Genomic DNA, 27,601 nt, shown 5'->3' on the forward strand with positions numbered 1-27,601 from the left:
GAATGTCATCTAATGGCCTCAGAGAATTGACCCGATTGAAAAACAGATATAATACTATTTTGTTGGAAAGGTGGTGTTTTGGTTATTCAGGGCAAGACAGTTATACTTTGAGTTGGGGAACAAAGCAGGAAAACGTTTGGCTAGATATGTAAAGCAGAGAGAGTCTTTTTCTACCATTCCCTCAGTTAAATCTGCTGCTGGTGAAATATTTATCTCAGCCATTGATATTAATAACACTTTTAAAGAATTCTATCTTGATCTTTATAGTTCCATGTCTTCGTCTACTGATGAAGATATTAGAAACTTTGTGGAACCATTAGAACTCCCTAAATTGACGACTGAGCAAAAATATTCTCTTGATTCTGAGATAACCTTGGAAGAGTTTTGAGGAAAATAATGAATTTAATCCATTTTGGAATAAGGCTGTAACATAACAAAATGTGGAAAAAGTGAAGTGCTGTGAATACTTTCCGGATGCACTGTATGTCTGTGAGATCCTGAGCACTCAGATTTCACTCTGCCCCAGATTTTGTATTTTGGGTGAAGGGGCGGGTGTTAACGTAGGGAATAAACACATCAAAACCTGGGTCCTTACCAGCATGATGATCGGCAGGAAGGTGATTCTTGGGGGATGGAAGTCAGCTGGTGTGCCCTCATTTCATGAGTGGCACACCGAATTGGGCAGAGTTGCAGCCTTTGAAAGTTGTTGCATAGATGGCTGGGAAGCTTGGGTGCCTTTGACAAGAAGTGGGGCACTTATTTGGCCTTCTTAAAGGGTTGCCAGGGAGGAACAGTGGAGAGGGACAGTTTGAATTGAGTGTATGTAATTGATTTATGTGTGGAACCCTTTTTCTTTTTTGTTGGGTATTTTTTATTTTTTTTTTTTTTATGTCAGTGAGTATTTTCTTTGGACTGGCTGCTTGTATGTCTGTCTTGTGTGTCTGTTGTTATTCGGTGTCTGACCACTGGGATGTGTGTTGGGTGGGGGGGGCATATATTGATGAAAGTTGATTCTGTGTTTTCATGTGCTGTTTGTGTTGATTTGAGTTTGGAATCAATACAAATTGTTAATGACAAAAAAATTCCCATATGTGGACAGTAAATTTTGACTGGAATATGAAGTATGTAATACAGCTATGAATGCAAGCCACGAGGTACTTATGTCATAAAATGCAAAGCAGACTGGTACCTCTTCACTTTTACATCGCACAAATCAAACAAACCTCAGTATGTGGTCTGAGTACGGTTCGCTTTTGGGTCCATTTAGGGGGGTCTGAGACCACTTGAGTTGTTCACATATACACGTTATACTGCTCTGAGAGCGCTTGGAGTGCTCAAACGAACTAGGTATGAAAATGCACTAAGTCTATCCCTCACAGCCTCATTGTCATTCATACAAAGAGTGTAACTGAACTATGCCCAGACAAGTTTAAACACACCCGCTCCAATCCGGAAATGGACCAGGGGTCGCTTGACAACCACTGATTCTGTTGCACGTGTCATGTGTTGTTAAACTCACCAATGAGTTTTGTGCAGAGAGCACTCGGATGTATGCATGCATGCATTAAAAATTACTCAAAAGATTCTTGATTCATGACAAAGGACACCTTATCTGATAAACCTTTTTCAAATTATAATTTTTTTATTAACTTTACAGGCAGCACAAAACTAGGCCTACATCAGTCCTGAGTCCTGACAGATCTCCTTAAGCCCCTAATAAACTGATAATATATTTATGACACTTTATACTTCCATTTGCCATCAGCAAACATATACAGTAGGTAGGCCTAATTCTTAACTGATTAGTAGCTAGTTCATGAACATTTAAATCTTTCAAATCAAAGTTTCATGACATTCATAACTACAATAATTATTATTATTCTTGGGGATTTTAACAAAGCAAACCTCACACGTGAACTGCTCAAATACAAACAACACATTACATGCCCAACCAGAGACAGAAATATACTGGATCACTGCTACACAACAATAAAGGATGCTGTGGCAGCGGGGGCGTGTTCAGGCGTCCGTCCGGAGAGAGAAAAAGCGGTAAGGATGCTTGCACCTGAGCTAGATTATGTTCAACACCTGTCTCTAATTCCAGTGAGCAGGGGGAGAGCGGCATATAAACAGCCACGCCACCAGCAACCGTGAGAGAGACTGGCACAAGGAAGGCCACGCTGCTACAGAAGCTGTTGTGTTTTGTGAAGTTAAAGTGTTTAAGTTACTATGTGCATGTGAAGCTAATAAGTTTGTGAAGTTGTAAGCATCAAGGTGGCCAAATTAAACGCTTACCTGAACCTGGAAACCTCGCTTCCCTGTTCTCCTTTCCACTGAACAGTGTTACAGATGCATATCGCTCTGTTCCTAGAGCAGCTTTGGGACTATCTGATCACTGTCTGGTTCATCTTCTTCCAACCAACAGACAGAAATTAAAATCTGTTAAGCCTGTAGTAAGGACTGTAAAGAAATGGACCAACAAAGCAGAGCGGGAACTACAAGCCTGCTTCGATTGCACTGACTGGAGTGTTTTTGAGGCTGCAGCCACAGACCTGGATGAGCTCACAGATACTGTTACATCATATATCAGTTTCTGTGAGGATATGTGCATTCCTACTAGGACTTATTTAACATTTAACAATGACAAACCATGGTTTACAGCGGAACTCAGGCAGCTTCGTTAGGCCAAAGAGGATGCTTACAGAGTTGGGGATAAAGTCTTGTACAATCAGGCCAGGAACACATTGAATAAGGGAATCAGAGTGGCTAAAAGAAGATACTCTGAGAAGCTGAAAAACAAGTTTTCAGCTAATGACCCTGCAGCAGTGTGGAGTGGCATGAAACAACTTAGGAATTACAGGACTCCTACCCCCAACCCTGTGGTGGACCAACAACAGGCTGACGACCTGAATGTGTTCTACTGTAGATTTGAAAGGCCCAATCTCACACCCCACACCCACTCTGAACTTCACTTCACACCAACACCTCCTGCAACCCCTTCATCCCCCCTCCTGGTACTCAAACTGCACTTAAGATCTGTGAAGATGATGTGAGCCGTGTCGTTCAAAAACAAAGGATAAGGAAAGCACAGGGCCCAGATGGTGTTTCACCTGCATGTCTTAGATCCTGTGCTAACCATCTGGCCCCCATCTTCACACAGAACTTCAATAGATCACTTGAGCAGTGTGAAGTCCCATGCTGCTTCAAACGTTCCAGTATCATCCCCATCCCAAAGAAACCAAAAATCACAGGACTTAATGACTACAGACCTATCGGCCTGATGTCTGTGGTCATGAAGTAATTTGAGAGACTGGTGTTGGCCCACCTGAAGGACATCACTGGACCCTTTCTAGATCCCCTTCAATTTGCTTATCGAGCAAACAGGTCTGTGGATGATGCAGTCAAAATGGGATTGCATCATATCCTGCAACATCTGGACAGACCAGGGATATATGCAAGGATCCTTTTTGTGGACTTCAGTTTGGCTTTCAATACCATCATCCCAGCTATACTCCAGACTAAACTACACCAACTCTCTGTTCCCATGTCTATCTGTCAGTGGATTACTAGCTTTCTGACAGACAGGCAGCAGCTTGTGAGACAGGGTAAATTCACTTCCAGCACCTGTACAATCAGCACTGGTGCCCCCCAGGGATGTGTGCTCTCCCCACTACTCTTCTCCCTCTACACCAACGACTGCATCGCCAAGGTCCCCTCTGTCAAGCTCCTGAAGTTTGCAGACGACACCACTGTCATCGGCCTCATCCAAGATGACGATGAGTCTGCATACAGAAGGAGGTTAAACAGCTGGCTGTCTGGTGCAGTCAAAACAACTTTGAGCTAAACATGCTCAAAACGGTGGAAATGATTATGGACTTTAGGAGGAACACCCTAACACCGTCCCCCCTCACCATTCTAAACAGCACTGTGGCAGCAGTGGAGTCATTCAGGTTCCTGGGCACTACCATCTCACAGGACCTGAAGTGAGAGACCCACATTGACTCCATTGCGAAAAAGGCCTAGCAGAGGTTGTTCAACCTGCTGATACAGTTCTACTCAGCGGTCATTGAGTCTGTACTCTGCACTTCAATAACTGTCTGGTTTGGTTCAGCTACGAAATCAGACATCACAATGGACAGTTCGGACTGCTGAGAGGATTATTGGTTGCCCCCTGCTGCACCCCCCCCCCCCCCCCCCCCCACCTTTCAAGAACTATACACTTCCAAAGCGAGGAAAGAGGCTGGAAAAATCACTCTGGACCCCACTCACCCTGCCCACTACCTTTTTGAACTGTTGCCTTCTGGCCGACGCTTCAGAGCTCTGAGCACCAGAACCGTCAGGCACAGGAACAGTTTTTTCCCCCAGGCTATCCATCACATGAACAGTTAAAACTGCCCCTTTGAGCAATAATTAATGTGCAATACACAGCTTAGTCTTTTTGTATTATCCAACACATAACCGATTTGTATTTAGATTTGCACTACGTATGTGTGTGTATGCATGTATGTATGTATGTATGTATGTATATGTATGTATATGTATGTATGTGTGTGTGTGTGTATGTGTATATATGTATGTTTGTGTGTGTGTGTGTGTATATATATATATATATATATATATATATATATATATATATATATATATATATATATTGTCTATTGTGTATTCTATATATACTTTTTTCTTTTCAATATTTATCTATTTTTTATTCAATTTTAATTATTTTTTAAAAGTCTTGTTGCTGTTTTTGTATTGTTGTGTACTGGAAGCTCCTGTCACCAAGACAAATTCCTTGTATGTGTAAGCATACTTGACAATAAAGCTCATTCTGATTCTGAAATAATGCATTTTCAGTTTTAACTGTCTATTAAGCATTGAATAGTGCAATAATGCTAAATGGGTTATTTATGAAAGTTATAAAATGTTAATATATTTTATTTTGCATAAACTACCACAAAGAAGTAATTCTGCGTCTGTATATGAAGCCAGACCAGTGGTTCCCAACCTTTTTACTACAAGCCCCCTCTACTTATTTATAAGTCTACACATACAGTATATCACCACCATGTATGTGCGCTCTCTCTTCTTGCACGGGTATGCTTGTGTGCGTGCGAGAGAAGTACTATCATCGATAGCTGTGAGAAATGCAAAATGCTGATTATAATACAATGATTTTGGGGAATGTGCTTTGCCATGGATTTTGCATAACCGCAATAGACATGATACTTGATACATTTCTAGCGGTTGACATTTACACATTGTAAATGTCTATTACACATTGACGCAGAGCCATGCAGCTGCTTGATGGTCTCATTATAAAGCATCAATAAGGTATGCCGTGTTAAGAGGTTTTTGCAGTCTTGCAGTGCATGGTTATGATGTTATAGAATTTGTATGACCATTGAAGATCCAAGAAATAGAAACTCTCAAGCACTTGTCCACATGACAGCCAGCGTGCCTACATTAGAAGCAGAATACAGTAAGTTTGGTGTGCGTCATCCTTATGCTGTTGTGCAAAGAGGCTTTTATTGGTAAAGTGATATTTCATGTTTTATTTTTTTATATATTTATTGTTGGGGGTAATATCTGGGTCCTCAATATGTGTATTGAAGAATAAAACTTCAAAATCAAATGAGAGAGTTTACTCTGAATGTTCTCTGCAGGTTCAATAGGCCTCATGAGTCGATGAGATACAACAGTTAGAAAGACAGGAAGTCGAAGTGAAGTTCTACAAACTTTCCAAAGCAATTATAGTCATATGCAAATTACGTTAATGGTGTCATCGTACCACAATTTCTAGCATTCTGGTAGGTCAACTACTTCAAACATTTTAACCTATTACAAATATGGACTGCTTCTGTCTTCATGCAAACGATAATTGTTAGCCACAACATGAATCGAGGTCCCATCCTTGGTTGAAACAAACTTGTGATCAGATATCAGATGTTAGCTATCAGTTATGGCTACTCCTTATTCCTTTATGTCAAAGGGGTACCAAGAAGAACAATTAAAATCCTTGGAAGTTGTTTTCGACTATGGCAAAGTCGCATTTGAGAGGGCACAATAACCATAAATAATTCAGAGAAATAAATTATCTAAACATTCAATGTATCGGTGCTATCTTCTCCTCCTCAGACTTGCTGGAATGCCGGGCCTCATCATCTGTGGAACATTAAGACACAGCACAGAGAAAACACAGAACACATACACAAGGCCAAATGAAACATAGTATAATATCACATTAAAGAAACTAAAATCTCTCTCTCTCTCTCTCTCTCTCTCTCTCTCTCTCACACACACACACACATAGTTGATTAATTATATAATAATTATAACAGGAATAAATACAAGATATAGTATATGCATATTCTCTAGAAGCCAGGCTAAATGAGTAATAAATGTTACTGCACTCCTGGCATAGGCCAGACCCTCAGTCACCCCTCAGATTACATACATGATACTTGCACCTTATAATAAAAGAAAAATAGAAAATTGATTAATATAATAACAATTAATGAGGACGATAAAAGATAAGGTATAACTTATAAAAATAACAGGATTTCAAAAATCCACCCCTTCATGTTTGAGATTTTGCTTATCACCCTGAGTTAGATGAGGATGCTGGCATGCTGTTTACTGTTATCGCGCATTTTACTGATTCACGCATTTTTATTTGACTTGCAATTTTTCTCAGAATCTTGTGTGTGAGCGCAAGATTAATCTGTCATTATTCAAAATGCTGTCTGACATTTTGACACATAAAAAAACAAGCAAGAAACGTCATGGTTACTGGTGTAACCTCCGTTCCCTGATGGAGGGAACGAGACGTTGGTGTCGATGTAGTGACACTAGGGGTCACTCTTGGGAGCCCGAGACACCTCTGGTCTTTGATAAAAGGCCAATGAAAATTGGCGAGTGGTATTTGCATGCCACTCCCCCGAACATACGGGTATAAAAGGAGCTGGTATGCAACCACTCATTCAGGTTTTACGCTGAGGAGCCGATATAAGGTCTGGCCATTTCAGCGGGTAGTTCAGCGTTGTGGCAGGAGGGACCAACATCTCATAACCATGACGTTCCCTATCTGTCACTCACTCGACGTTGGTGTCGATGTAGTGACACTAGGGGTCCCTATACAAAACACCACAAGGCTGAACTGTGTTACGTGAACTGGCGGTGTGTGGTGGGCAGACTTGCTGTGTGCCTCATAGCCAGCACACCAGGTCGACACGTAACCTCCCCCAACACAGTTATGAGTGTCGAACGGCCCTTTTTGGGGACAAGTCGACTACCCAAAGATAGAGACAGGCTTAACCCAGTCGTGGCCTCTTTTCCCCTTCTCTTTTTCCACTCCCTAAAAAAGAAGGGGGATTATCCGACTGGGCCGCCAGGTCTAATCGGGGGGTGTCCCTCCCAAGGGGAGGACACCGCAGAGACCACACCTTGCCCCAAGAGAGGGGGGGATATTTAAGTGGAAGAATATGTCACATGGTCTTTCCAACCATGTGGAGAGCCTTCAAGGTAGATCCTGCCCAATGGGGGAGGAGTTACTACAAACATGGAGACTGGGGCAGAGGGGCTCTGCCCAAGGAAGACAGTTTGCCAGCAGGGAAATGAATTAGCGGAAGATATAGATCGCATGGGGTTAGCCTTACAGGGAACCGCCATATGCGGAGCACCTACCCCAGAACCGGGCTATTAGTTAGCGCGTGTACTGGGCCGGCAGCAAGTCTCTCCGAAAACTCGACTGCCACAGGGCTCGGAGGAAGTCAACCAAGGAACAAATTTTGTGAACACTACTGGGAATTAACAGCGCACGTCTTCAGCTCAAAAGGAGGTGGAAGGCGCTATGTGCAAGCGATACACCCGGCTGGCTATCCCGGGCTTATCCGCTTGTTGCGTGCCACTACCTGGGACAAAACCGGTTCCACCCGGAGGTTGTAGAACCTTGCAAAGGTGTTGGGTGTTGCCCAGGCCGCTGCTCTGCGAATGTCTGTTAGAGAGGCACCCCTGGCCAAGGCCCAAGAAGCCGCTACACCACGGGTAGAATGGGCTCGTAGCCCTACCGGGGGCGGCACGTTTTGGGCGAGATATGCCATAGTTATGGCATCAACGAGCCAGTGGGCGATCCTCTGCTTGAAGACAGCACTTCCTTTCCGCTCTGCACCAAAAGCAGACAAAGAGCTGCTCAGAGATTCTAAAGCTCTGCGTGCAATCCAAATAGATGCGTAAAGCACGCACCGGACACAGCGACGACAGGGCTGGGTCTGCCTCCTCCTGGGTCAGCACTTGCAGGTTCACCACCTAGTCCCTAAAGGGGTGGTGGGAACCTTGGGCACATAGCCCGGTCAGGGTCTCAAGATCACGTGAGAGTAACCTAGACTGAACTCCAGGCACGTTTTGCTGACAGAGAACGCTTGCAGGTCACCTACCCTCTTGATGGAAGTGAGCGCAGTCAGGAGGGCAGTCTTCAAGGAGAGTGCCTTAAGCTCGGCTGACTGCAAAGGCTCAAAGGGGGCTCTCTGTAGACCCTGAAGAACTACAGAGGCCCGCTGAGGGAACGAGGCGCGGCCTGGAGGGATTCAGCCTCCCGGCGCCTCTTAGGAACCTGATGATCAGATCATGCTTCCCTAAGGACTTACCGTCGACTGCGTCATGGTGTGCTGCTATGGCAGCAATGTACACCTTCAAGGTGGAAGGGGACAGCCTCCCTTCCAACCTCTCCTGCAGGAAGGAAAGCACTGATCTGACTGCGCATCTCTGGGGGTCTTCCTGACGGGAAGAACAGCACTTAGCGAACAGACGCCACTAAAAGGCATACAGGCACCTCGTAGAGGGAGCCCTAGCCTGAGTGATCGTGTCTACCATCGCAGGTGGGAGACAGCTTAGGTCTTCTGCGCCCCGTCCAGGGGCCAGACATGGAGATTCCAGAGGTCTGGGCGTGGGTGCCGGATGGTGCCCCTTCCCTGAGAAAGAAGGTCCTTCCTCAGGGGAATTTTGCCAGGGGGGAGCTGTCGCGAGGAGTGACCAGTAGGGTGCTTACCAGGATGATCTTCTCCTCGTCCTCCCTGACCTTGCACAGGGTCTGTGCAAGCAGGCTCACTGGGGGAAAACGCATATTTGCGAATGCCAGGGGGCCAGCTCTGTGCCAGCACGTCTATGCCGAGGGAGGCCTCGGTCAGGGCGTACCAGAGCGGGCAGTGGGGAGGATTCTTGGGAGGCGAACAGGTGCACCTGTGCCTGTCGAATCGACTCCAAATCAGCTGGACCACCTGAAGGTGAAGTCTCCACTCTCCCCTGAGGGTAACCTGTTGTGACGGCGCATCCGCTGTAGTGTTGAGGTTGCCCGGGATGTGAGTGGCTTGCAGCGACTTGAGGTGCTGCTGACACCAGAGGAGGAGACGGCAGACAAGTTGTGACATACAACGAGAGTGCAAACCACCTTGGCGGCTGACATATGCTACCATTGTAGTGTTGTCTGTCTGAACTAACATGTGCTTGCCCTGGATCAACGGCCGAAACCTCCGCAGGGTGAGCAGAATTGCCAACAACTCGAGGCAGTTGATGTGCCAACACAGCCGCGGACCCGTCCAGAGGCCAGTGGCTGCATGCCCGTTGCAAACGGCGCCGCAGCCCATTTTGGAGGCGTCTGTCGTGACCACGACGCACCTGGGGACTAGTTCTAGAGGATCACCTGCTCGTAGAAACGAGAGGTCGGTCCAAGGGCTGAAAAGACGGTGACAGACTGACGTAATGGCCACGCGGTGTCCCGTGGAGCCATGCCCATCTCGGGACTCGAGTCTGGAGCCAGTGCTGAAGCGGCCTCATATGCATCAACCCGAGCGGGGTGGCCACCGCCAAGGATGCCATATTGCTCTTTTCCCAGTTGACCCGAAGCCCTAGTCGGCTGAGGTGTGAGAGCGCCAGGTCCCTGTGTGTGCACAACACGTCTCGAAAGTGAGCTAAGATTAGCCAGTCGTCGAGATAGTTGAGAATGCGAATGCCCACCTTCCTTAACGGGGCAAGGGTAGCCTCTGCGATCTTCGTAAAGACGCAAGGAGACAGGGACAGGCCGAAAGGGAGGACTTTGTACCGATACGCCTGACCCTCGAACGCGAACCGTAGGAAGGGTCTGTGTCAAGGAAGGATTGAGACGTGAAAGTACGCATCCTTCAGGACTACCGCCACGAACCAATCTTGATGCCGGACGCTTGCTAGAATGTGTCTTTGCGTCAGCATCTTGAACGGGAGTCTGTGTAAAGCCCGGTTCAGTACTCACAGGTCCAAGATTGGCCGCAACCCACCGCCTTTTTTCGGTACAGTGAAGTAGGGGCTGTAAAACCCTTTCTTCATCTCGGCTGGAGGGACAAGTTCTATCGCGTCCTTCCGTAGGAGGGTAGCGATCTCCACGCAAGGTAGCAGCGTTTTCGTCTTTCACCAAGTGAAGTGGACACCACTGAACCTGGGCGGATGCCCGGCGAAGTGAATCGTGCAGCTGAGTCGGACGGTCCGGATCAGCCCTCGTGACGGATTGGAAGGTGCAAGCCATGCGTCCAAGTTCCGTGCAAGGGAGACCAAAGGGACAATGTCATCGGACGTACCGGCAGGTGGGGCCTTGTGGCGGGGCGGAGCTCGAGGTGCCACACCACGTCGTGGCCGTGCTGAGTCCGAGGACATCGAAGCACTTACCTGGCTCCTTGTGACCACCCCCGGAACAGCCTGGGACGGGGGAGGAAGAGGCCTGTCCTCGTGACCCGTGGGGACTGTCACATCGGGGGCGGATTTGTGCCACAGCTGGGCACTCAGGGCCGGAGACCGCCGCTGGAGCGCCAACCTGCCAAATGGAGTGGTGGACGGTGGTCGTGATGCCAGCTGTACACACTGGATACGTGACCCAGGGAACAAGGAAACCACTCTTGCTGAGCTCTTGAGTACTGCAGCCACTGGGGCATGCAGCACAATTAAATGCAAAAGGTAACAAAAAGATGAAGATCTGCTTACCAGCTCCAGAGCAGCGGGTTTCGTTGTCCCTGGGTCGACCGTCTCAAGGGTGATTTGAAGCCTTTCACTGGTTCTGGGCGGCCGCGAGACGGGTGGCGTCTGCTTCCTGTGGTGGGATCCCTGCCGGGGCCGGGCCGATGGGGCGGGCTGCGGTGGAGCTGGTGCAGTCACCACAGGGGGACGCCCTTGGCGATAAGTAAATGGGGTGCGGGATCTTGAGCCGCACCGGGGCAGGATATGCCGGCTAGCATCCATCTACTGCTCTACCATCGAGAACTGCTGGGCAAAGTCATCGACGGTGTCGCCAAATAGGCCCGCCTGGGAAATGGGGGCAGCAAGGAATCGTGTCTTGTCGGCCTCACCCTTCTCGACCAGGTTGAGCCAAAGGTGGCACTCCTGGACCACTAGTGTGGCCATCGTCCACCCGAGAGACCGCGCCGTGACCTCCGTCGCTCGGAGAGCGAGGTCGGTCGCCGAGCGCAGTTCCTGCATCGATCCCGGGGCGGAACTACCCTCGTGCAGTTCCTTTAGCGCCTTGGCGGACTTGCAGGAGAGCCATGGCATGCGAGGCGGAGGCAGCTTGTCCAGCGGCACCGTAGGCCTTGGCCATCAGAGACGACATAAACCTACAGGCCTTGGACGGGGGCTTTGGGCACCTGCGCCAGGTGGCGGCGCTCTGCGGGCATAGGTGCACCGCGAGCGCCTTTATCCACCGGGGAATTGCCGAATAACCCTTGGCCGCTCCACCATCGAGGGTAGTGAGAGTGGGGAAGCTGAAAAGATGGGGACCGGGCAGTAAAAAGTGCCTCCCGTGACCTTGTCAGCTCTTCATGCACTTCTGGGAAGAAAGGAATGGGGCGTGGCTTTGAGCGGCGCCGCGAGCCCAGGAACCAATCACCGAGCCGCGAGGGTTCAGGGAAGAGCGGTGAAATCCACTCTAACCAACGCTCGCGGCTGCCCGGGAAAGCATGTGGTCATCTCCGCATCAGCCTGTGACTAGGCGATCGATCCCGAAGGGAGGAGCCCAGCTGAGGCTTCCGACTGGACGAGCCCGCTCTCCGATGCTGCGCTCGAGAGATCATCACTTTCGCGGGCTCCGAATAAGAGGTCGAACTCGCCGTGAGATGAGCCGGCGGACTCACCCGGAAGCCCGATCGGGGCAGACGAGCGTGCTGGGGAATGGGAGGTCCACGGGGGGATACCCGGTGGAGGCGGTCCCATTGGGGTCCCCAAATCGCCCCCAGTGCTAGCCGCGCTGGCTTCAAACCCGTGGGTAAAAGGACCGAGGCGACCGCAACGTTGCCATGGACATATTCTCGCAATGAGAACATGACCATCCACGAACGCTGTCTCCGTGTGAGCAGTGCCCAGACACGGAAGACGATGATCGTGACCGTTAGAAGGCGAGAGATAACGAGCGCAACCAGGAATAACACACAATCGGAAAAGCATCTTTAAAAAGACGCGTCTTTAAAAAGACGTTCCGTGTGTGCGCTCTTTTAGAGAAATATATACTCTTTTAGAGGGGAAAAATGCTCTTTCAGAAAATATACTCTCTAGTTTTTCTGCCGAAGCGCCCAGGGGCGTTCTCTGCAGTGCACCAGTGCAGAGGAGGGAGAAGCCGCTGAAATGCACCGTCAGATCCAGCAGAGGTGAATGAACAGTAGTATTCAGCTCAGTGAGCATGACCGCTCGGCTCTGAAGAGAAAATCTGAATGTGTGGTTGCATACCAGCTCCTTTTATACCCATATGTTCGGGGGAGTAGCATGCAAATACCACTCGTCAATTTTCATTGGCCTTTTATCAAAGACCAGAGGTGTCTCAGGCTCCCAAGAGTGAGTGACAGATAGGGAACCTCGCTTAAACCATGTTCACGTAGTAGCTGCCCAACCAAAATGTCCGATTGCCCCCCGAGTCAAGTGAGCCTAGTACCGGGCCTGAACAAAAGAGACCATTCTTCCATTAACTTCATCGTCTCGCCTCACAGAGGTGACATGAGATCTGTTAGATTCAACCTTATTGTCTCCCATGAGACTGTTAATGATGGACGTCTTGTCAGACCCCTGCCATCCCAGAAAAACATCCTAGATCTCCCTGAGATCTAAATCAGACAAACAGATGAGTAGAAAGAAGCAGTTTTTAGTTATTAGCGGTTAGTTAGACAAATGTAATTCAATCTTACAAGCTCTATAAAGTGCAAAACTGATAAATGTCCTGCAATTGACTTTGAAATATACGAAAATTACTAATCAAAACTTTTCTAACAATTTTTTTTTCTCTTTAAAAAATATAAATAATTTACACGAATGAAAGACAGTTTACTTTTGATTTAATTTAGAAAGATTACCTGTATACTAGTACGTGACTAGTTAACATATCTAAACAGGCACGGCTCGTCTATATGGGCAGGTAGGGCAGAGCCCCACCTAAACATTAATCCACTTGAAAACATAGATCCATACTATAAACTGCTAATAATGTTATTTATTAACCAGTAAATGAGTTCAAAATGCTGACATATGTATTTAAAAGCAGGCCTTGTATACGTTTTTAAAGTCATAATGTAGCTGAAACCTCCGTTAAACTTTGTTTGATATAGATCTACCTGCATGTGGGGCAGAGAATCTGCCGCCCTCCCGAACTGGAAATCTGTGGTCAAATATGGTACTGCAATTAAATTAATCTGCCCATAAACGAAGAGCCGAAGCAAAGGTAACTTTAGAATTAGTGTGCGCTAGCAGAGTGCCAGATTGCAATCATGGTGAGCGCTATCGATAAACGTGTGTGTTTGTCATTTCTAATGCAAATTCAACCAAATTGGCATCTAACAACTTGGTCCCAGACATAAAAATAGTTTGGAAATCAAAACACAAAGGTAGGTGATAAGACCTATAAAAAAAGCCTCTGTGTACACTAAATAAAACGTTGTCTTTCCTATATTTACTTTTTCGTTCTTAGTTTGTAAGGGGACAGTTGCATAGGTGTATGTGAACATTTCAACTGCGAACCTATTTACTACTTAAAACTTACTGTGATTTATAACTATTATTATTATTACTATGATTATTATTAAACTTTTAGTTTTTTTAGTTCTGTGGAAACATGTAAATGGCACGTAGACAGTTCTGTTATATTTTTCATTATGTTATGAATAATGAGTTGAACGAGTTCAGTTATTTAAAAAAACAACAACAGTGGTTATACATAGGGTGACCATACGTCCTCTTTTTCCCGGACATGTCCTCTTTTTCGGACCTTAAAAAAGCGTCTGGCCGGGATTTCTAAGTTTGCGAAAATGTCTGGGATTCGGCTTTAGTTGCATTATGACGTGCATCTGGTCTAATACTTCATTGTGTGTGCGTGCATATTTGCATTGCTTTAACCCCTCTTTGTAAGTCCCGCCTTTTCACACAACAATTGGTCAATTATAAGAGGCTTGCAGCAACTATTGGCCAAATTCCTGCCTGTCAATCTTTCCACAAACGTGCAAAGCTGTTGTATTCGGCATCAAACAGTTGCTTGACAGTAGCAGCAAATGACAGCTGAGTGGAAACAATACCCAAACGAAAGTGCAAATTTACAGAAGATTTGCACAGAAAATTCCCATGCTTTCATCCTGGTCGAGATCCGTGGGAAGCAGAATGTATGACATGTAAAGCTGGCACTTATGTGCCGTTGCTAATAAAGGTGCTGTCATGTGTATTTTGTTAATTCATGTTTTTCATGTCTTTTATTTTGAAAAGTTTATTTCTAGTTCCTTTTTCATTTCATGTGGTTCCCTTGTCATGTGATTTCATGTTTTCCCTCCATGTTCACATGTCTTGTTTTCATTGGTTTATTGTCTCATTATCTTGTTATCAGTTCTGGCTGTTCATTGGTCATTTCTGTCATGTGTTCTCCCATGTCTAGTATTTAAGCCTCATGTTTTCCGTTGTCTGTTGTCAGGTATTATGTTTGGTAATGTTGGTTCCATGTCAAGTCAGGTTTATGTCAAGTCAGGTTTATGTCACTTGTTTAGGTTTTTTTGGATTTCACTTTTGTAAATAAAATTACACTTGGGTTCTTCACTCCATCGTCTTCGTCATTGCCAGCAGCCACTCGTTACAGGTGCAAGTGATTTAGAAGCACACATTAGCTCTGCGAAGCATAAAGAGTCAGCAAAAGGTGAAAGTTCATCAGGTAAATTAATGGACTACTTTTTGCGACCAGGTAAAATTATCACATTGCTTCATTTTCCATGGCCATTCAAAATAATAGTAATAGTAAATGAAGGTACACTCATGGCATCAAATATTTTATTTTAGTACATGGACATTCAAAAGAATGTTGGACATTTGTATTTATTTATATATATTTGTTATGCTAATAGTGTCTTTTTCACTGTATTAAAGTTTGCATTCATAGTAACACTGTTTTGAACACTATTATTACCCCCCCCCCCCCATAGATTTTGTGCACTGTTGATAATTTTATTTTGATAATTAAATGATTATAATTTGTAACCCTTAAAGAGACACTGCAGTTACATTTCTTAACATATTGAGTTATTGTGAGATATTGATTAATACTGTAAATTATTATTAAATATATGAAGTATAGTAGGCCTAACAAAGTTAGAGGATACATTTCCTTCAAGAACACATTTCTTAAATTTAACTAATTAATCTAACATTTTAATAATAAAATCCAGCATTATGAATATGAAATAAAATCATTTGAATTGTCAATAAATGACACATGTACAATTTATTCAAGGAGAAAATAAAGTGTTCTCAATATATAACTTTTTACAGGTATTGATCACTGTCTGACTGAACTGTTGATAATGTGATTTAATGTTGATTTTGTTGAAGATTCACTGTATCCTCTGATATGTCTGTATTCTGTGGATCTTCTGCTGGATCACTGAGATTGGACATTGTTTCATATCCAGAAGTGCTGTATTGCTCACATCTTTGAAGCCACTTCCACACATCAACCCCTGGTATTTGAATCACATTTTCATCTGTAGATGTTATGAATTCAAAATAGGTGAGTGTGACTTTGGCAAAGATAAATGATACCTGTATAATTTAAGTAATGAAAATCCCATAACTTCAGTGTCAGCTCAATAACTCACCACGTGATGCTTTAGAATTCTGCAAAATATTCAAGAGTCCTTCCATTATAATTGTTTCCCATCTCCTTCCTTCCCTCTTAATCTGATCTGTGAGTTTTTCATCAACAGGCTGTTGTTCTGAAAGAGTGAAATAGCACTGAGCGCAGTAGATGCACAAACTGATGATATACAATCAGATAAATCTGAATGTTTAAGCACTCTACTTGAACACTATACTTACGGATCTGCTGTTGGTGTTTGCTGATCGGTGTTTCAGAAGGTTTATTTGATTCTTCTTTAACTGTAAATAAAACACAATATTATTGGAATTGAAATAAGATGGAGAACTCGACTCATTTTAATATGACCGACTTACAATTTGGAGGTTTTGACAAACTTGAAGAGTCATTATGTTCTGTGAAGTCTTTTTGTATTTCTTTTGCCATATTTGTTATTGCCTTTAACCTGTTGTTCAGCTCATCACTTAGTATTTTCAGCACATGCTGTGGATCCAGACTTATTTCCTCCTCTAAATCCAGATCTTGTTGTGTGTCAGTCTTATGAAGATTCATTTCTGCATCACACTTAGTGTCGAGACGAAACAAACAGTTTCCTGCCACCATCTGATCAATCTTCTGGAGCAGCTCTGTGACTTGATCTCGATTCTTTATGTCCGTGTTGTCAAAGACGTGATATCTGTTCCCACATTTCTCAATCAGCCACTGGAGGGCATCACCTTCACTCTCAATGTGCTCCTCGATTGAGATGTCTGGATATCTGTCAGCCCAAGTGAACAAAACTATGGTGTGTCTCCAGACGTCCTCTCCGAGAGTAGTCATATTTTCTTCAATGATTCTCTTTTGTTCTTGCTGAAATGAAGCATCTGCAGGAATCAGTAAGAGTACAGCATGTGGAGATTTCCCACTTTCTGAAATACTCTCTAGAATTGAGGTCCTCACAAACTCTGGATTGAATTGAGTTGAAACATACTTCCACCAGCCTGGCGTGTCTGTCACTGTTATCTTCCTTCCATTCACTTCACCAGAACCTTGTACATACTTTTTTGTTTTTTCTGCTTTAAATATGTCCTGGTTCAAGATGGTGTTTCCTGCTAAACTTTTTCCAGAAAGGATCCAACCCACCAGTACAACTCTCAGTGACTGGAGTGATAACACATCTCCTTCAAGAGAAAATAAGAGTGTCAGGATTTATAAAGATATATTACTAATAACTGCTCATGCCAAGTTATTCCTATCTACAATGTGCACAGAATTTACTTACCGTTTTCTGTCAGCAGTTCTGTTTCCTTTTGAACCTTTAATCGTCTAGCTTTTGCTCTCTCTTGGATGTCTTCTCTCTTTTTCTGCACCTCAAGAAGTTTTTCATCACCAGTTTCAAAGTGTTTGCCATCGTTTGCTGCCACAACACCATCAATCTTGACAAGCAGTTCTTTAACTTGAGCTCCTTTGTTTTTATTTTCATTACAAAAAACAAGGAATCTGCCTCCACATCTCTGTATGATCTGTTGCAGATCTTCTCCTTGACTCTGTATGTGTTGCTCAATGGATTTGTCGTTCAGTGAAACTGTTCGTGTAAAGAGCACTATGATGTGTGACCAGATTCTCTCTCCAAAGAGATTAAGATGTTCCTCAATGCTGATTCTGTGTTCTCGAGTAAAAGGCAAACTGAGATCAATAACCAGCAGAAAAACATGAGGTCCTGGTGGACACTTGAAGACACTGCACACCAGTTCCTGTTTGACAACTTCTGGTGAGTCACTCAAGCCAAATATCTTCCACCAACAGGGTGTGTTAATCAGAGTGATCTTTCTACCATTCACTTCACCGTCTCTCCTCACAGACTTCACGAAGTATTTGTCAGACTCCACTCGATCTCCTAAAATACTGTTTATCACTGTGGCTTTTTCAAAGGACTTGAAACCCAGAACAACCACTCTTAGCTCTGTAAAAAAAAAAAAAAAAAAAAAAATGTAATGGGAAGGGAAAACAGGCCATGAGTTTCTTACAGGGCCAGCCCAAGCCTTTATGGGGGCCTAAGCAGAATTTGATTTGGGGGCCCCTCGGTGCTACCAATACGATTGACTATTGTCAATGCTTGATTATTCGCACACTATAAATCGAACACACCCATTATCAATTTTATTAGTTGTAGCTGTGTTGCTTACATCATACCAATGTCTGCCTGGCGTGTTTTTACCCTTCTACGGTTTAATTTTAACAGTAGCAAACCCACAAGAGTAGTCAGGTGTTCATTTGCACTTTAATATTCAAAGCCTTACAGTACTAAGTGGCATACTTAATGTGGTGTACTGAAAAGTAGCAAAATAAACCAGCAGACAATGCATTTACTGTAAACAAGTTAACCACTTTAATTGCTTTTGGTTAAAAAAAAAATTAGCAATGTGCAAAAGTGCAGAACAATCAACTACAAATAAAATAACTTAAACAGTATTACATTAATAATTATAAATAGAAATATTAATCTCAGGATATTCTACAGTAAACTGAGCAAATACAAAGATGCTGTGCTATTAACTTACCTGCCACATCCGCTGAGGTTGAAACAGACATGGAAGGAACGATAGGATCAGTGGATGCAGGTGCTGGTAAGTGCTCCTCGCCTGCAGAGGATGGACCTGATGAAAGATGAAAATAATAATAATAAAAGCTAGCCATGTTAGATGTCATATTAGAAGGTAATGGAGCTGTCTGTCAAAAACAAAAAAATGATCTCACAAAAGGCATGGTTTATCCATATAAATATATTGATCTGGGATTGTTGAAAACTCACCTGCTGTATCATCATCAGCTGTAGCACTGGCATTTGGGACAGGTGGCGTTGGTTGTGCCCCACCTCCAAAATATTTCAACAGTGCTCCTAGGGAAGTTTCATAAGAGTACATAGTTGATGGAACAGAATGTTTAACAACATTATTATACACAGCAGCAAGCCATCTTTACACCTAAAACAACAACTCTTAATCTATAACTAGATAATTGAGGCATAATGATACTGGAATATAATAGCAAAGACCCCAAAACGGTAGGCTTATGTAAATAATGTTAAGCTGTTATCAGTACCAAGTTTATGGAACAGAAGCTTATTTTTATTACAAAAATATACACCCAGGAACAAGTAATTTTTACACAGAAGACAAAAACTTTAATCTAAAACTAGCTAAGTATATGTTGTATTATAATATATTAAGATGTCAGGGCTATTTACGGATGTTTAATCAAACATGAACATTCCTAAAACAAGAAGATATGCTACCAAGGCTATGATAACTAACTAGCCAGCTAACGTTAGCTCACAACATAGCCTAGCTACTTGACACCTTTATCTTGCTGTTTTTTCTCTTTCTCAGTTTTCTTCTTTTTCCTTTTCTCTGCACCAGAGGGATATGTCCTTTTTTGTGACATTGCTGTTTTGCTGCAATGCTGCTGCCTCTTCAATCAACTGTCTGACTGTGCTGGCATCCTGCAGCCTGTTAACATAATATTGTGTTTAATATTGTGTTTTTGTATAATTACCATTGTCCATTGACATAATAGATCACAAAAAAATTATTATTATTTAAATCAAGCTGTGATTTCATGTGCTCTTGGGGGGCCCCTGGTGGCCCTAAGCAGCCGCTTAGTTCGCGTATGCCTTGGGCCGGCTCTGGTTTCTTATATATATCAGTGTCATTATGAAAGTATTTTAAACCATGAATATGTTGCTCATGTTTTCTGAGTGATAGAAAAACAACAAAGTTTGTTACCCAAAAGGAAAGAACATTTCCTGGAATAATGTTTTGAATGTAAGTGACTAACTCTTTAAATATTACACATTTTATATCTATAAGATAAACCAGATTAAGGGTCAAACTATTTCATATGTATTTATTTTACAGCAGACAGTGCATTTATAGCATGTGTAACAATCATTGAACATAAATAAAATAAAAATTGTCATACGACATCTTTACAAGTTGTCTGTGAACTTTACCTTGATCCATTTTTCTCGTCCAGTCCTGGCTTCTACGTTCTTATCCAAACAAACACTTTAAGTCTTGGCAGAAAAATAAAACCAGTACAAATCTACATGATGGACAACAGTATATACAACTAAACTGAAGTGAAAGACTTTTCAATGCTGGTTTTAGACACTCATTAAAACCAGAATATCAGGTTAGTCCTGTTGCTGAGATGAAAGTGATTAGAAGGAAACATAACTTGAGTTCAAAAACCATCAAAAATCTGACAACCAAAAGGTTGTTTACACTACTGACATTTTTGGAAGTACATTTCGGGAGACTCAAACAAGAAGAAATCAATACTGTATAACTGTTACTCATGTAGAATACAAATATATTTAATTTTCCTTGGTATAATAGTAATGCTCAGTGGGTAACAAAGTGTCATTTATGTTAAAGAAACAGCTAAAGGAAAAGATATTTATTACTGTATTAACGACATACTTGTTTACGCAGTGATAAAATGGGTTTGCTTACTAGTGCTTTGGACACAGTGAAAATATTGTTTTCAAGAAATTCTGAAACCATATGATCACTTTGTTCAGGGGTCAGAGTCGCTGTATTTTGTTTTTGCTTGTTAAGCAGTGGCTTTTAAACCGCACACTCTCTCTGGACAGTAATGTACGGGTTACGCAGAGACCGCAGGGCTACAGTGGAGAGAGACACACTGGAATATGAGTGGGAAAAAGACACAATTCAGTCTGACCCTCTTGAGCATTTTGCCACAAAGACAAGGAATACGGTACGGGATGTCATAATTTCAGCCAAAATACAGGATGTTCCATATAATAATTGTCATAATACATTTGTATTGTATTTATTTGTATTTTATTATGCTGCTATTATTGTATTATGAATAGTAATTTTCATTCATCTTCATGCTCTGGAACCCTCAGTTTAAAACCACTGACTTAATGTCATAAAGTCAAGTCAAATCAAGTTTTATTTGTATAGCGCTTTTCAAAACAGACATCGTTTCAAAACAGCTTTACAGGAAATTATGCTGTAACAGAAAAAAAGCTGCAATGTCATCTTTGTGCGGTTTAATAAAAACGTGATTGTGCCTAAATTAGTCAATAATAATTATATTTAGACCCCCCAGTGAGCAAGCCAAAGGTGACTTTGGCAAGTAACAAAAAAACAAAACAACATAAGATGTTGGTTAATGGAGAAAAAATAACCTTGGGAGAAACAAGGCTCACTTTGGGGGCCTGTTCCCTTCTGGCTAACCATCATGAATATAATGCCAATAATAGTTATTAATGTGTAGTACAAGTCATGGTTTAAATGAGTAAACTAAGTAAATGTTAGGGGTGTATGTTTAAACAAATTATTTTGTATGAACTGTAAGACTAATGAGTAAAAGTCTTTGACATCAATCTTTAACTTACTGAAGTGCACATAGATGCAGTGTTCTTTGTTAACTGGCTGATGAAGTCTTTAGTTGGCAATTAATTTATTGTCTATATATTCCATTTTAAGAGAGTGTAGTCCATCCTGAGTCCAAGGCTAAAGTAGTGGCCAGTGAAGTATCCCATGTCTTGAAGTTGGCATCAGTTCATCCTCTACGGAGTCCATTGTTGTCGACTGAAGTGATGTCTAGCTGGCACAGGCTGCAAACAGTCATCATCACAAAGCAGCACGTAGCAATGGGAGTCAGACATCAGGTAGGACTGAAGCTGGATCTGTGAGGCTCTGGTAACCTCTGGATGTACATAGAATAGTAAATAGAATAATATTAGTGTAGATGCCATTCACTTTAAAGCAGAGTTATAGAATATGAGAAGTGTTTCTGGTTCCGGCAGACCCGACTAATGCAGCATAACTACGGATTGAGGGATAAATTAGGTGTATGCCTGGCTGAAGAGATGAGTCTTTAGTCTAGACTTAAACTGAGAGAGTGTGTTTGAGTCCCGGACACTGCTATGAAGACTATTCAATAATTTAGGAGCCAAACAGGAAAAGGATTTCCTTCCTTTTGTGGATTTTGGTATACTAACTATTATTAACAGCCTGTAATTTTGTGATCATAGTGAATGTGATGGATTATAGCATGATAGAAGGTCGCTTAAGTACTGTGGAGTTAGACCATTCAAAGTTTAAGTAATTAATACAAAATTTAACAGCTTGCCAGTGTAACGATGATAAAATGGGGCTAATATGATCATATTTCTTGGTTTTAGTCAGCACTCTGGCTGCTGCATTTTGAACCAATTGAAGTTTATTTATTGATCTTGCTGGACATCCTCCCAGTAATGCATTACAATAATCTAGTCTTAAGGTCATGAACCCATGAATTCGTTTTTCGGCATCAGCAACAGAGAGCATGTGTTGTAATTTAGCAATATTTCTTAGGTGGAAGAATGCTGTTCTTCAAACATTGGTAATTTGATTTTCAAAGGACAGATTGGTATCAAATATAACACCAAAGTTCTTCGCTGTTGAAGACGATGTAACAGTACATTCATCGAGAGTCAAATTATATTTTAGCGGCTTGTTTTTAGAGGTTTTTGGTCCAATAATTAGTACCTCTGTTTTGTCGGAATTGAGTAGAAGGAAATTTCTGACCATCCAGTATTTGATTTAGCCTAGTTTCCATCCACTTTTCGCGCTATTTTATTCATCGACAAAGTGAAAATGCGTAAAACAAATTTTAGCTAAATTTGCCGTCTTCTGCCTGTTTCCATTCAAATGGCCTTTTATCGATAAAAATGGTGTGCGTGATGACGTCATGCCTAAAAAATGCCGTCGCATAAGTTTTGGTTTATCGCAAAAGAAATCTGCCCTTAAGCCGTTTCTACACAGAAATATGTGTTTGTTTGTTTTGTTTTTTTTGTTTTGTTTTTTTTTTTGCTAATTCGCCTCCCAGATGTCCCTAATTTTTTTTCCTCTGAAGTTTTGGTAAAATGTGGAGAATATTGAGAATTCATTGAAATTAGCCAGCTTACTGTCATTTTAACTTCACAAATAAATGCAATCAGAAGAGGAGGAAATGCAATCAAAAGGGAACAGTTGCCCTTCTGATAGGACTGTAACACTCAATGAACTTTAAAAAAAATAAAAAAACCCTTTAAAATTGTGACAGTCTTATGAGTTATTTGTTGTTTTTGTTTAAAGTTATTGGTTTAATTGTTGTCCACTGCAGTTTCACTTTTGTTTTCCTAATTTTTGGAAAGAGTCTGTACAGTTGCTTTGCAACTACAAATGAAAATTTGAATTAAAGTGAGTTTTAATTGAATGCAGCGTAAGAGTATTTATTTGGTCCAGAAGCAGTATAAATTACATCTAAAATGAGTCTGCAGCTGACATTATAAGACGTTGAAAAGACGTCCACAGTGACCCCATCTGAACTAATTTTTAACCTTGTAAAGAGGTCTTGTGGACGTCAACATTGGACATTCAAAGGACGTCATAAAAAGACGTCATAAAAACTTTCATTCTGTCTCATCAGGGGACGTCTTTTTAACGTGCAGCAAAGACGTCCAAAAGACGTCTTTTGGACGTATCTTTGCTCAGTGGGCAAGGTTTATGATACATTCCTGATATTCAATAAGCTATTTTGAACAATCATCTAATCGAAAGCATCGCCATCACAACTGCATTATCCCGCATATTTCTCTAGCAACTTTTAACAACCAACTGAACTTGATTGTCATCTCAAATAAATATTAGTGTCATAATGCAATTTACATTTTCTGAAGAAGCTCAGCAAATGTGATCCGAGGTAAAGAGGGTTAGATTTAAAATATTTAAAAGTTTTAAAATGTCCAAAAGCTCGTTTTCTGAAAGTGAACTCCGCATTGGACAAATAGTTCTGATAGTTTATAGTCTTGAAAAAAGTGCAGAATATTCTGATAATGTCATTCAGCCGACTTTATTCGTCTACAGAACAGGGTAAAGCTAATTTAAGTTTGTGTAAAGAAAAGGCCTATATAGGTCTAAAAAGAAAAGGAAAAATAAAAATCGTTTTTTTTTTTCTTTAATGCTTTTTTCGTTTGGTAATTTATATTTTTAATTTAATGCGTTTTTCGTTTGGTAATTTATTTAATTTAATACAGGGAATTTTGCCAGCATTTTTCAAAAGTAAACTAAACAATAATTTTATAGAACTGGGCTGTTAGTGTTCCAGAAAAGCACACTGATGTTTTTCTCCTAGTATTGTGTATTTATTTTTCATTTAAAACATCTTTGTGTACAGAAATGATATGTTTTTTGTATTGTGGGCTAATTCCGTGACTACCATCTATTATTTTGAATGGTGTGTAAAAGCAACTTTAATAAATAAACGGATGGCTACCGTGATTAAATTAATCGCAAAGAGTGACCATTCATTTGTTCTCCGTGCACTTGTCGATGTGCATGTTATGAGATTGGTGTTGGCACTCCTGGAAGTGTCATGTTTGCAGCATCAGATCTGTGCTATGCCGTTAAGATCATTCCATAATCAGTACAATAAATTAGCTTTCAAGGATGTATACTGTCGTCATGATTAACACAGGCTAATGATTGTGGTAAACTCTGTCATGTGGACCTGTGTTTCAAGACTTTTTTTTTTTTTTGTCTTTGACATTCATTACACCAAGCAGTGCCTTCCCACCTGAGAGTTTCTGCAGCATGGCGTGTACCATATTGATGGACATGAGTCCTCATCTGTTAAGTTTTTGAGGACAACAGTTTGTTCAGCCCGCATTTAGGGTGTGTGTAAAATTTTTTTGTAATGTGTTTAAAGAGGTTATTTTAAAAGGTTATTTAAAAGTTATTTTTTAATATAGTTATGTGTTGTGCTATAATGCACTGTTGATGTGATGTTTTTTTTAATTATTATTATTTAAGAAGCTGTTCTATAAACTGGTGTTTTTATCTACGTGGGGAGGGGGTATTGTATTCATGCATGATTCATTTTGGCAAAAAAAAAAAAAAAAAAATTGAAATCATTAAATACACATTTACAGTGGGCCACTTTTTGTATAGTGTGTGTTTTGTATGATTATGGGAAATTATTATAAAGTACACAACAATAATTAATATATAATATACCATTATTATTATTAAATATAAAAGTAGCAAGGCAATGAATCAGGAAAAAAAAAAAAAACATTGTATGTGTAATTTTCACCCAGTATACAGTTCATTTCACTCACTAGGTTGGGTCAAATGAAATAACCCAGGGTATGTGTAATTTTAACCCAGTGGGCAGTGGGTCTAATTTGCCTTTCCATCAGTTTTATTTTGATGCAATAAAACTTTTTCGCAAAAAATCCTTGGATGGAAACATAGTTATTGATACACTCTAATAACTTGTAGAATTGTGAAATTTTGTTGGGTTTCAAAGAAATATAAAGTTGGGTATCTTCGGCATAACAGTGAAAACTAATTCCATGATACCTGATAAAGTCTCGCAGGGGAAGCATATATATGGAAAAAAGCAGAGGCCCTAAAACTGATCTCTGTGGCACTCCATACTTAACTTTTGTTTGATTTAAAAATTCCTTGTTTACACAAAGTGTTAGCAGTCAGCTAAATAGGACCTAAACCAAGCTAATCCCTGTCCACAAATGCCAACATAATTCTCGAGCCTATTCAAGAGAATGTCATGATCTATCATGTCGAAGGCAGCACTGAGATCTTATAGCACTAGAAGAGAAATGCAGCCACTATCAGATGATAAGAGCAAGTCATTTGTAACTCTAAGTACAGTCTCTGTATTATGATGGGTCCAAAATCCTGACTGAAATTGTTCATATATACTATTTCTCTATAGAAATGAACATAGTTGGGAGGACACTACCTTTTCTAGTATTTTCAACATAAATGAGAGATTTGAGATCGGTCTGTAATCAGCCAACTCTCCAGGGTCAAACTGTTGTTTCTTAATGAGGGGTTTAATAACTGCCAGCTTAAAGATTCTTGGGACATGCCCTCAGGATAGCAAGGAGTTGATAATATTTAGAAGAGGTTCTGAGATTAAACCCCAGGGTATTACTGACAAAAATATTTTGAGCCAGGTGTACTCACAATTTCTCTAAATGTTTATCTAAATAAATAAAAATGTGGTACTGACTTAAAACTTGATAAGTGTCACAGTGTGTCTCCTTCATATTTCTAAGGACTCTTATTTTGAATTGGTTTTCGTCCTCTGTCTTATGTTTCCCCCGGACTACATTTCCCAGAATGCACTGCCCTCATCACTGCCATCTGTTCCCTATCATTCTCAGGTGTTCTCCATTCCATTGTTAGCTCTTGTGTATATAAATATCCTCTGGTTTTTCCCCCTTATTGTCAGTTCTTGAATTGTGACTTAGTTGGTTATGAATTGTGACATTGTTACATTGTAGATTTCCTAGTGTTATTTCCTTGATTGATTCCTTGTATGATATTTGTTCCACTCCAGCGTCTTCCATTAAAAGTTTGAAAGTTACTCTTGCGTCTCCTCTCTTCCTCTCCACATACAACTGTTACAATAAGTCACATTAATTTAGGAAATTAAGTTCCCTATCTGTCACTCACTCGATGTTGTGTCGATGTAGTGACACTAGGGGTCACTCTTGGGAGCCCCAAACACTTCTGCTTTTCTGAAAAAAAGGCCAATGAGAATTGGCGAGTGGAATTTGCATGCCACTCCCCTGGACATACGGGTATAAAAGGAGCTGGTATGCAACCACTCATTCAGATTTTCTCTTCAGAGCCGAGCGGTTCTATTCATTGAGCTGAATTCATCCGCTGAGTTCATTCACCTCTCTCTGCTGGATCTTACAGCGCATTTCAGCGGCTTCTCCCCCTCTGCATCTGTGGTTTGCAGAGAACGCCCCTGGGTTCTTCGGCAGAACATTTAAAAGAGTATATTCTAAAAGAGTATTTTTTCTTTCTGAAAGAGCGGCACACACGGAACGTCTTTTTAAAGACGCATCTTTTTAAAGATGCCTTTCCGTTTGTGTGTTATTCCTGGTTGTGGTTGTTATCTCTCCGCTTCCGACAGCCACGATCGCTGTCTTACGTGTCTGGGCACTGCCCATACGGAGACATAGTTCGTGGATGAGTCATGTCCTCATTGCGAGAACATGACCATGGCAACGTTGCGGCTCCCCGCACCGGTCCTTCTACCTACGGATTTGAGGCCGCGTCGGTTAGCACTGGGGGCAATTTGGGGACATCAATGGGACCACCTCTGCCAGGTATCCCCCCACGGACCTCCCATTCCCCAGCACGCTCGCTTGCCCCGATCGGGCTCTCGCATGAGACCGGTGGCTCATCCCCCCGCCCCTGTGCGCCCAGCTGTGGCACAAACACACCCACACGGGATTGGTTCCAGTGGACCACGGGGACGAGATTCCTCCTCCCCCCTCCTCGACCAATCTTATGGTGGGCAGCAGGAGCCAGGTAAGTGCTTCGATGTCCCTGGACTCAGCACGGCCACGCCCTGCCGTGAGGCCCCACCCGCCGGTACGGCCGATGTGATCATTCC

The 27,601-nt window shown here is 42.1% G+C and overlaps 1 protein-coding gene across 1 annotated transcript; it reads right to left on the reverse strand.

The window, feature by feature from the left end:
- Positions 1 to 15,148: 15,148 nt before the first annotated feature.
- LOC127427998 (GTPase IMAP family member 8-like) lies at positions 15,149 to 20,256 on the reverse strand. The gene is made up of 9 exons (XM_051676029.1): positions 20,112 to 20,256; positions 19,459 to 19,608; positions 18,912 to 18,998; positions 18,661 to 18,756; positions 17,382 to 18,062; positions 16,477 to 17,280; positions 16,342 to 16,401; positions 16,122 to 16,238; positions 15,149 to 16,007 (listed from the first exon to the last, which is right to left on the reverse strand). Exons 2-9 carry the CDS (start codon positions 19,541 to 19,543, stop codon positions 15,835 to 15,837), a joined length of 2,103 nt encoding a protein of 700 aa, XP_051531989.1. The 5' UTR covers positions 19,544 to 19,608; positions 20,112 to 20,256; the 3' UTR covers positions 15,149 to 15,834.
- Positions 20,257 to 27,601: the final 7,345 nt, after the last annotated feature.

The sequence above is a fragment of the Myxocyprinus asiaticus genome, chromosome 37 (genome assembly GCF_019703515.2).
Source record: "Myxocyprinus asiaticus isolate MX2 ecotype Aquarium Trade chromosome 37, UBuf_Myxa_2, whole genome shotgun sequence".
Lineage (NCBI taxonomy): Eukaryota > Metazoa > Chordata > Actinopteri > Cypriniformes > Catostomidae > Myxocyprinus > Myxocyprinus asiaticus.

Coding starts and splice junctions, on each gene's coding strand:
- LOC127427998 (XM_051676029.1), bottom strand. CDS start 19,543: ATGTCACAAAAAAGGACATATCCCTCTGGTGCAGAGAAAAGGAAAAAG. Junction 18,999..19,458: donor GAAAAAACAGCAAGATAAAG/GTGTCAAGTAGC, acceptor AAACTTCCCTAG/GAGCACTGTTGAAATATTTT. Junction 17,281..17,381: donor AGAACTGCTGACAGAAAACG/GTAAGTAAATTC, acceptor TTTCTCTTGAAG/GAGATGTGTTATCACTCCAG.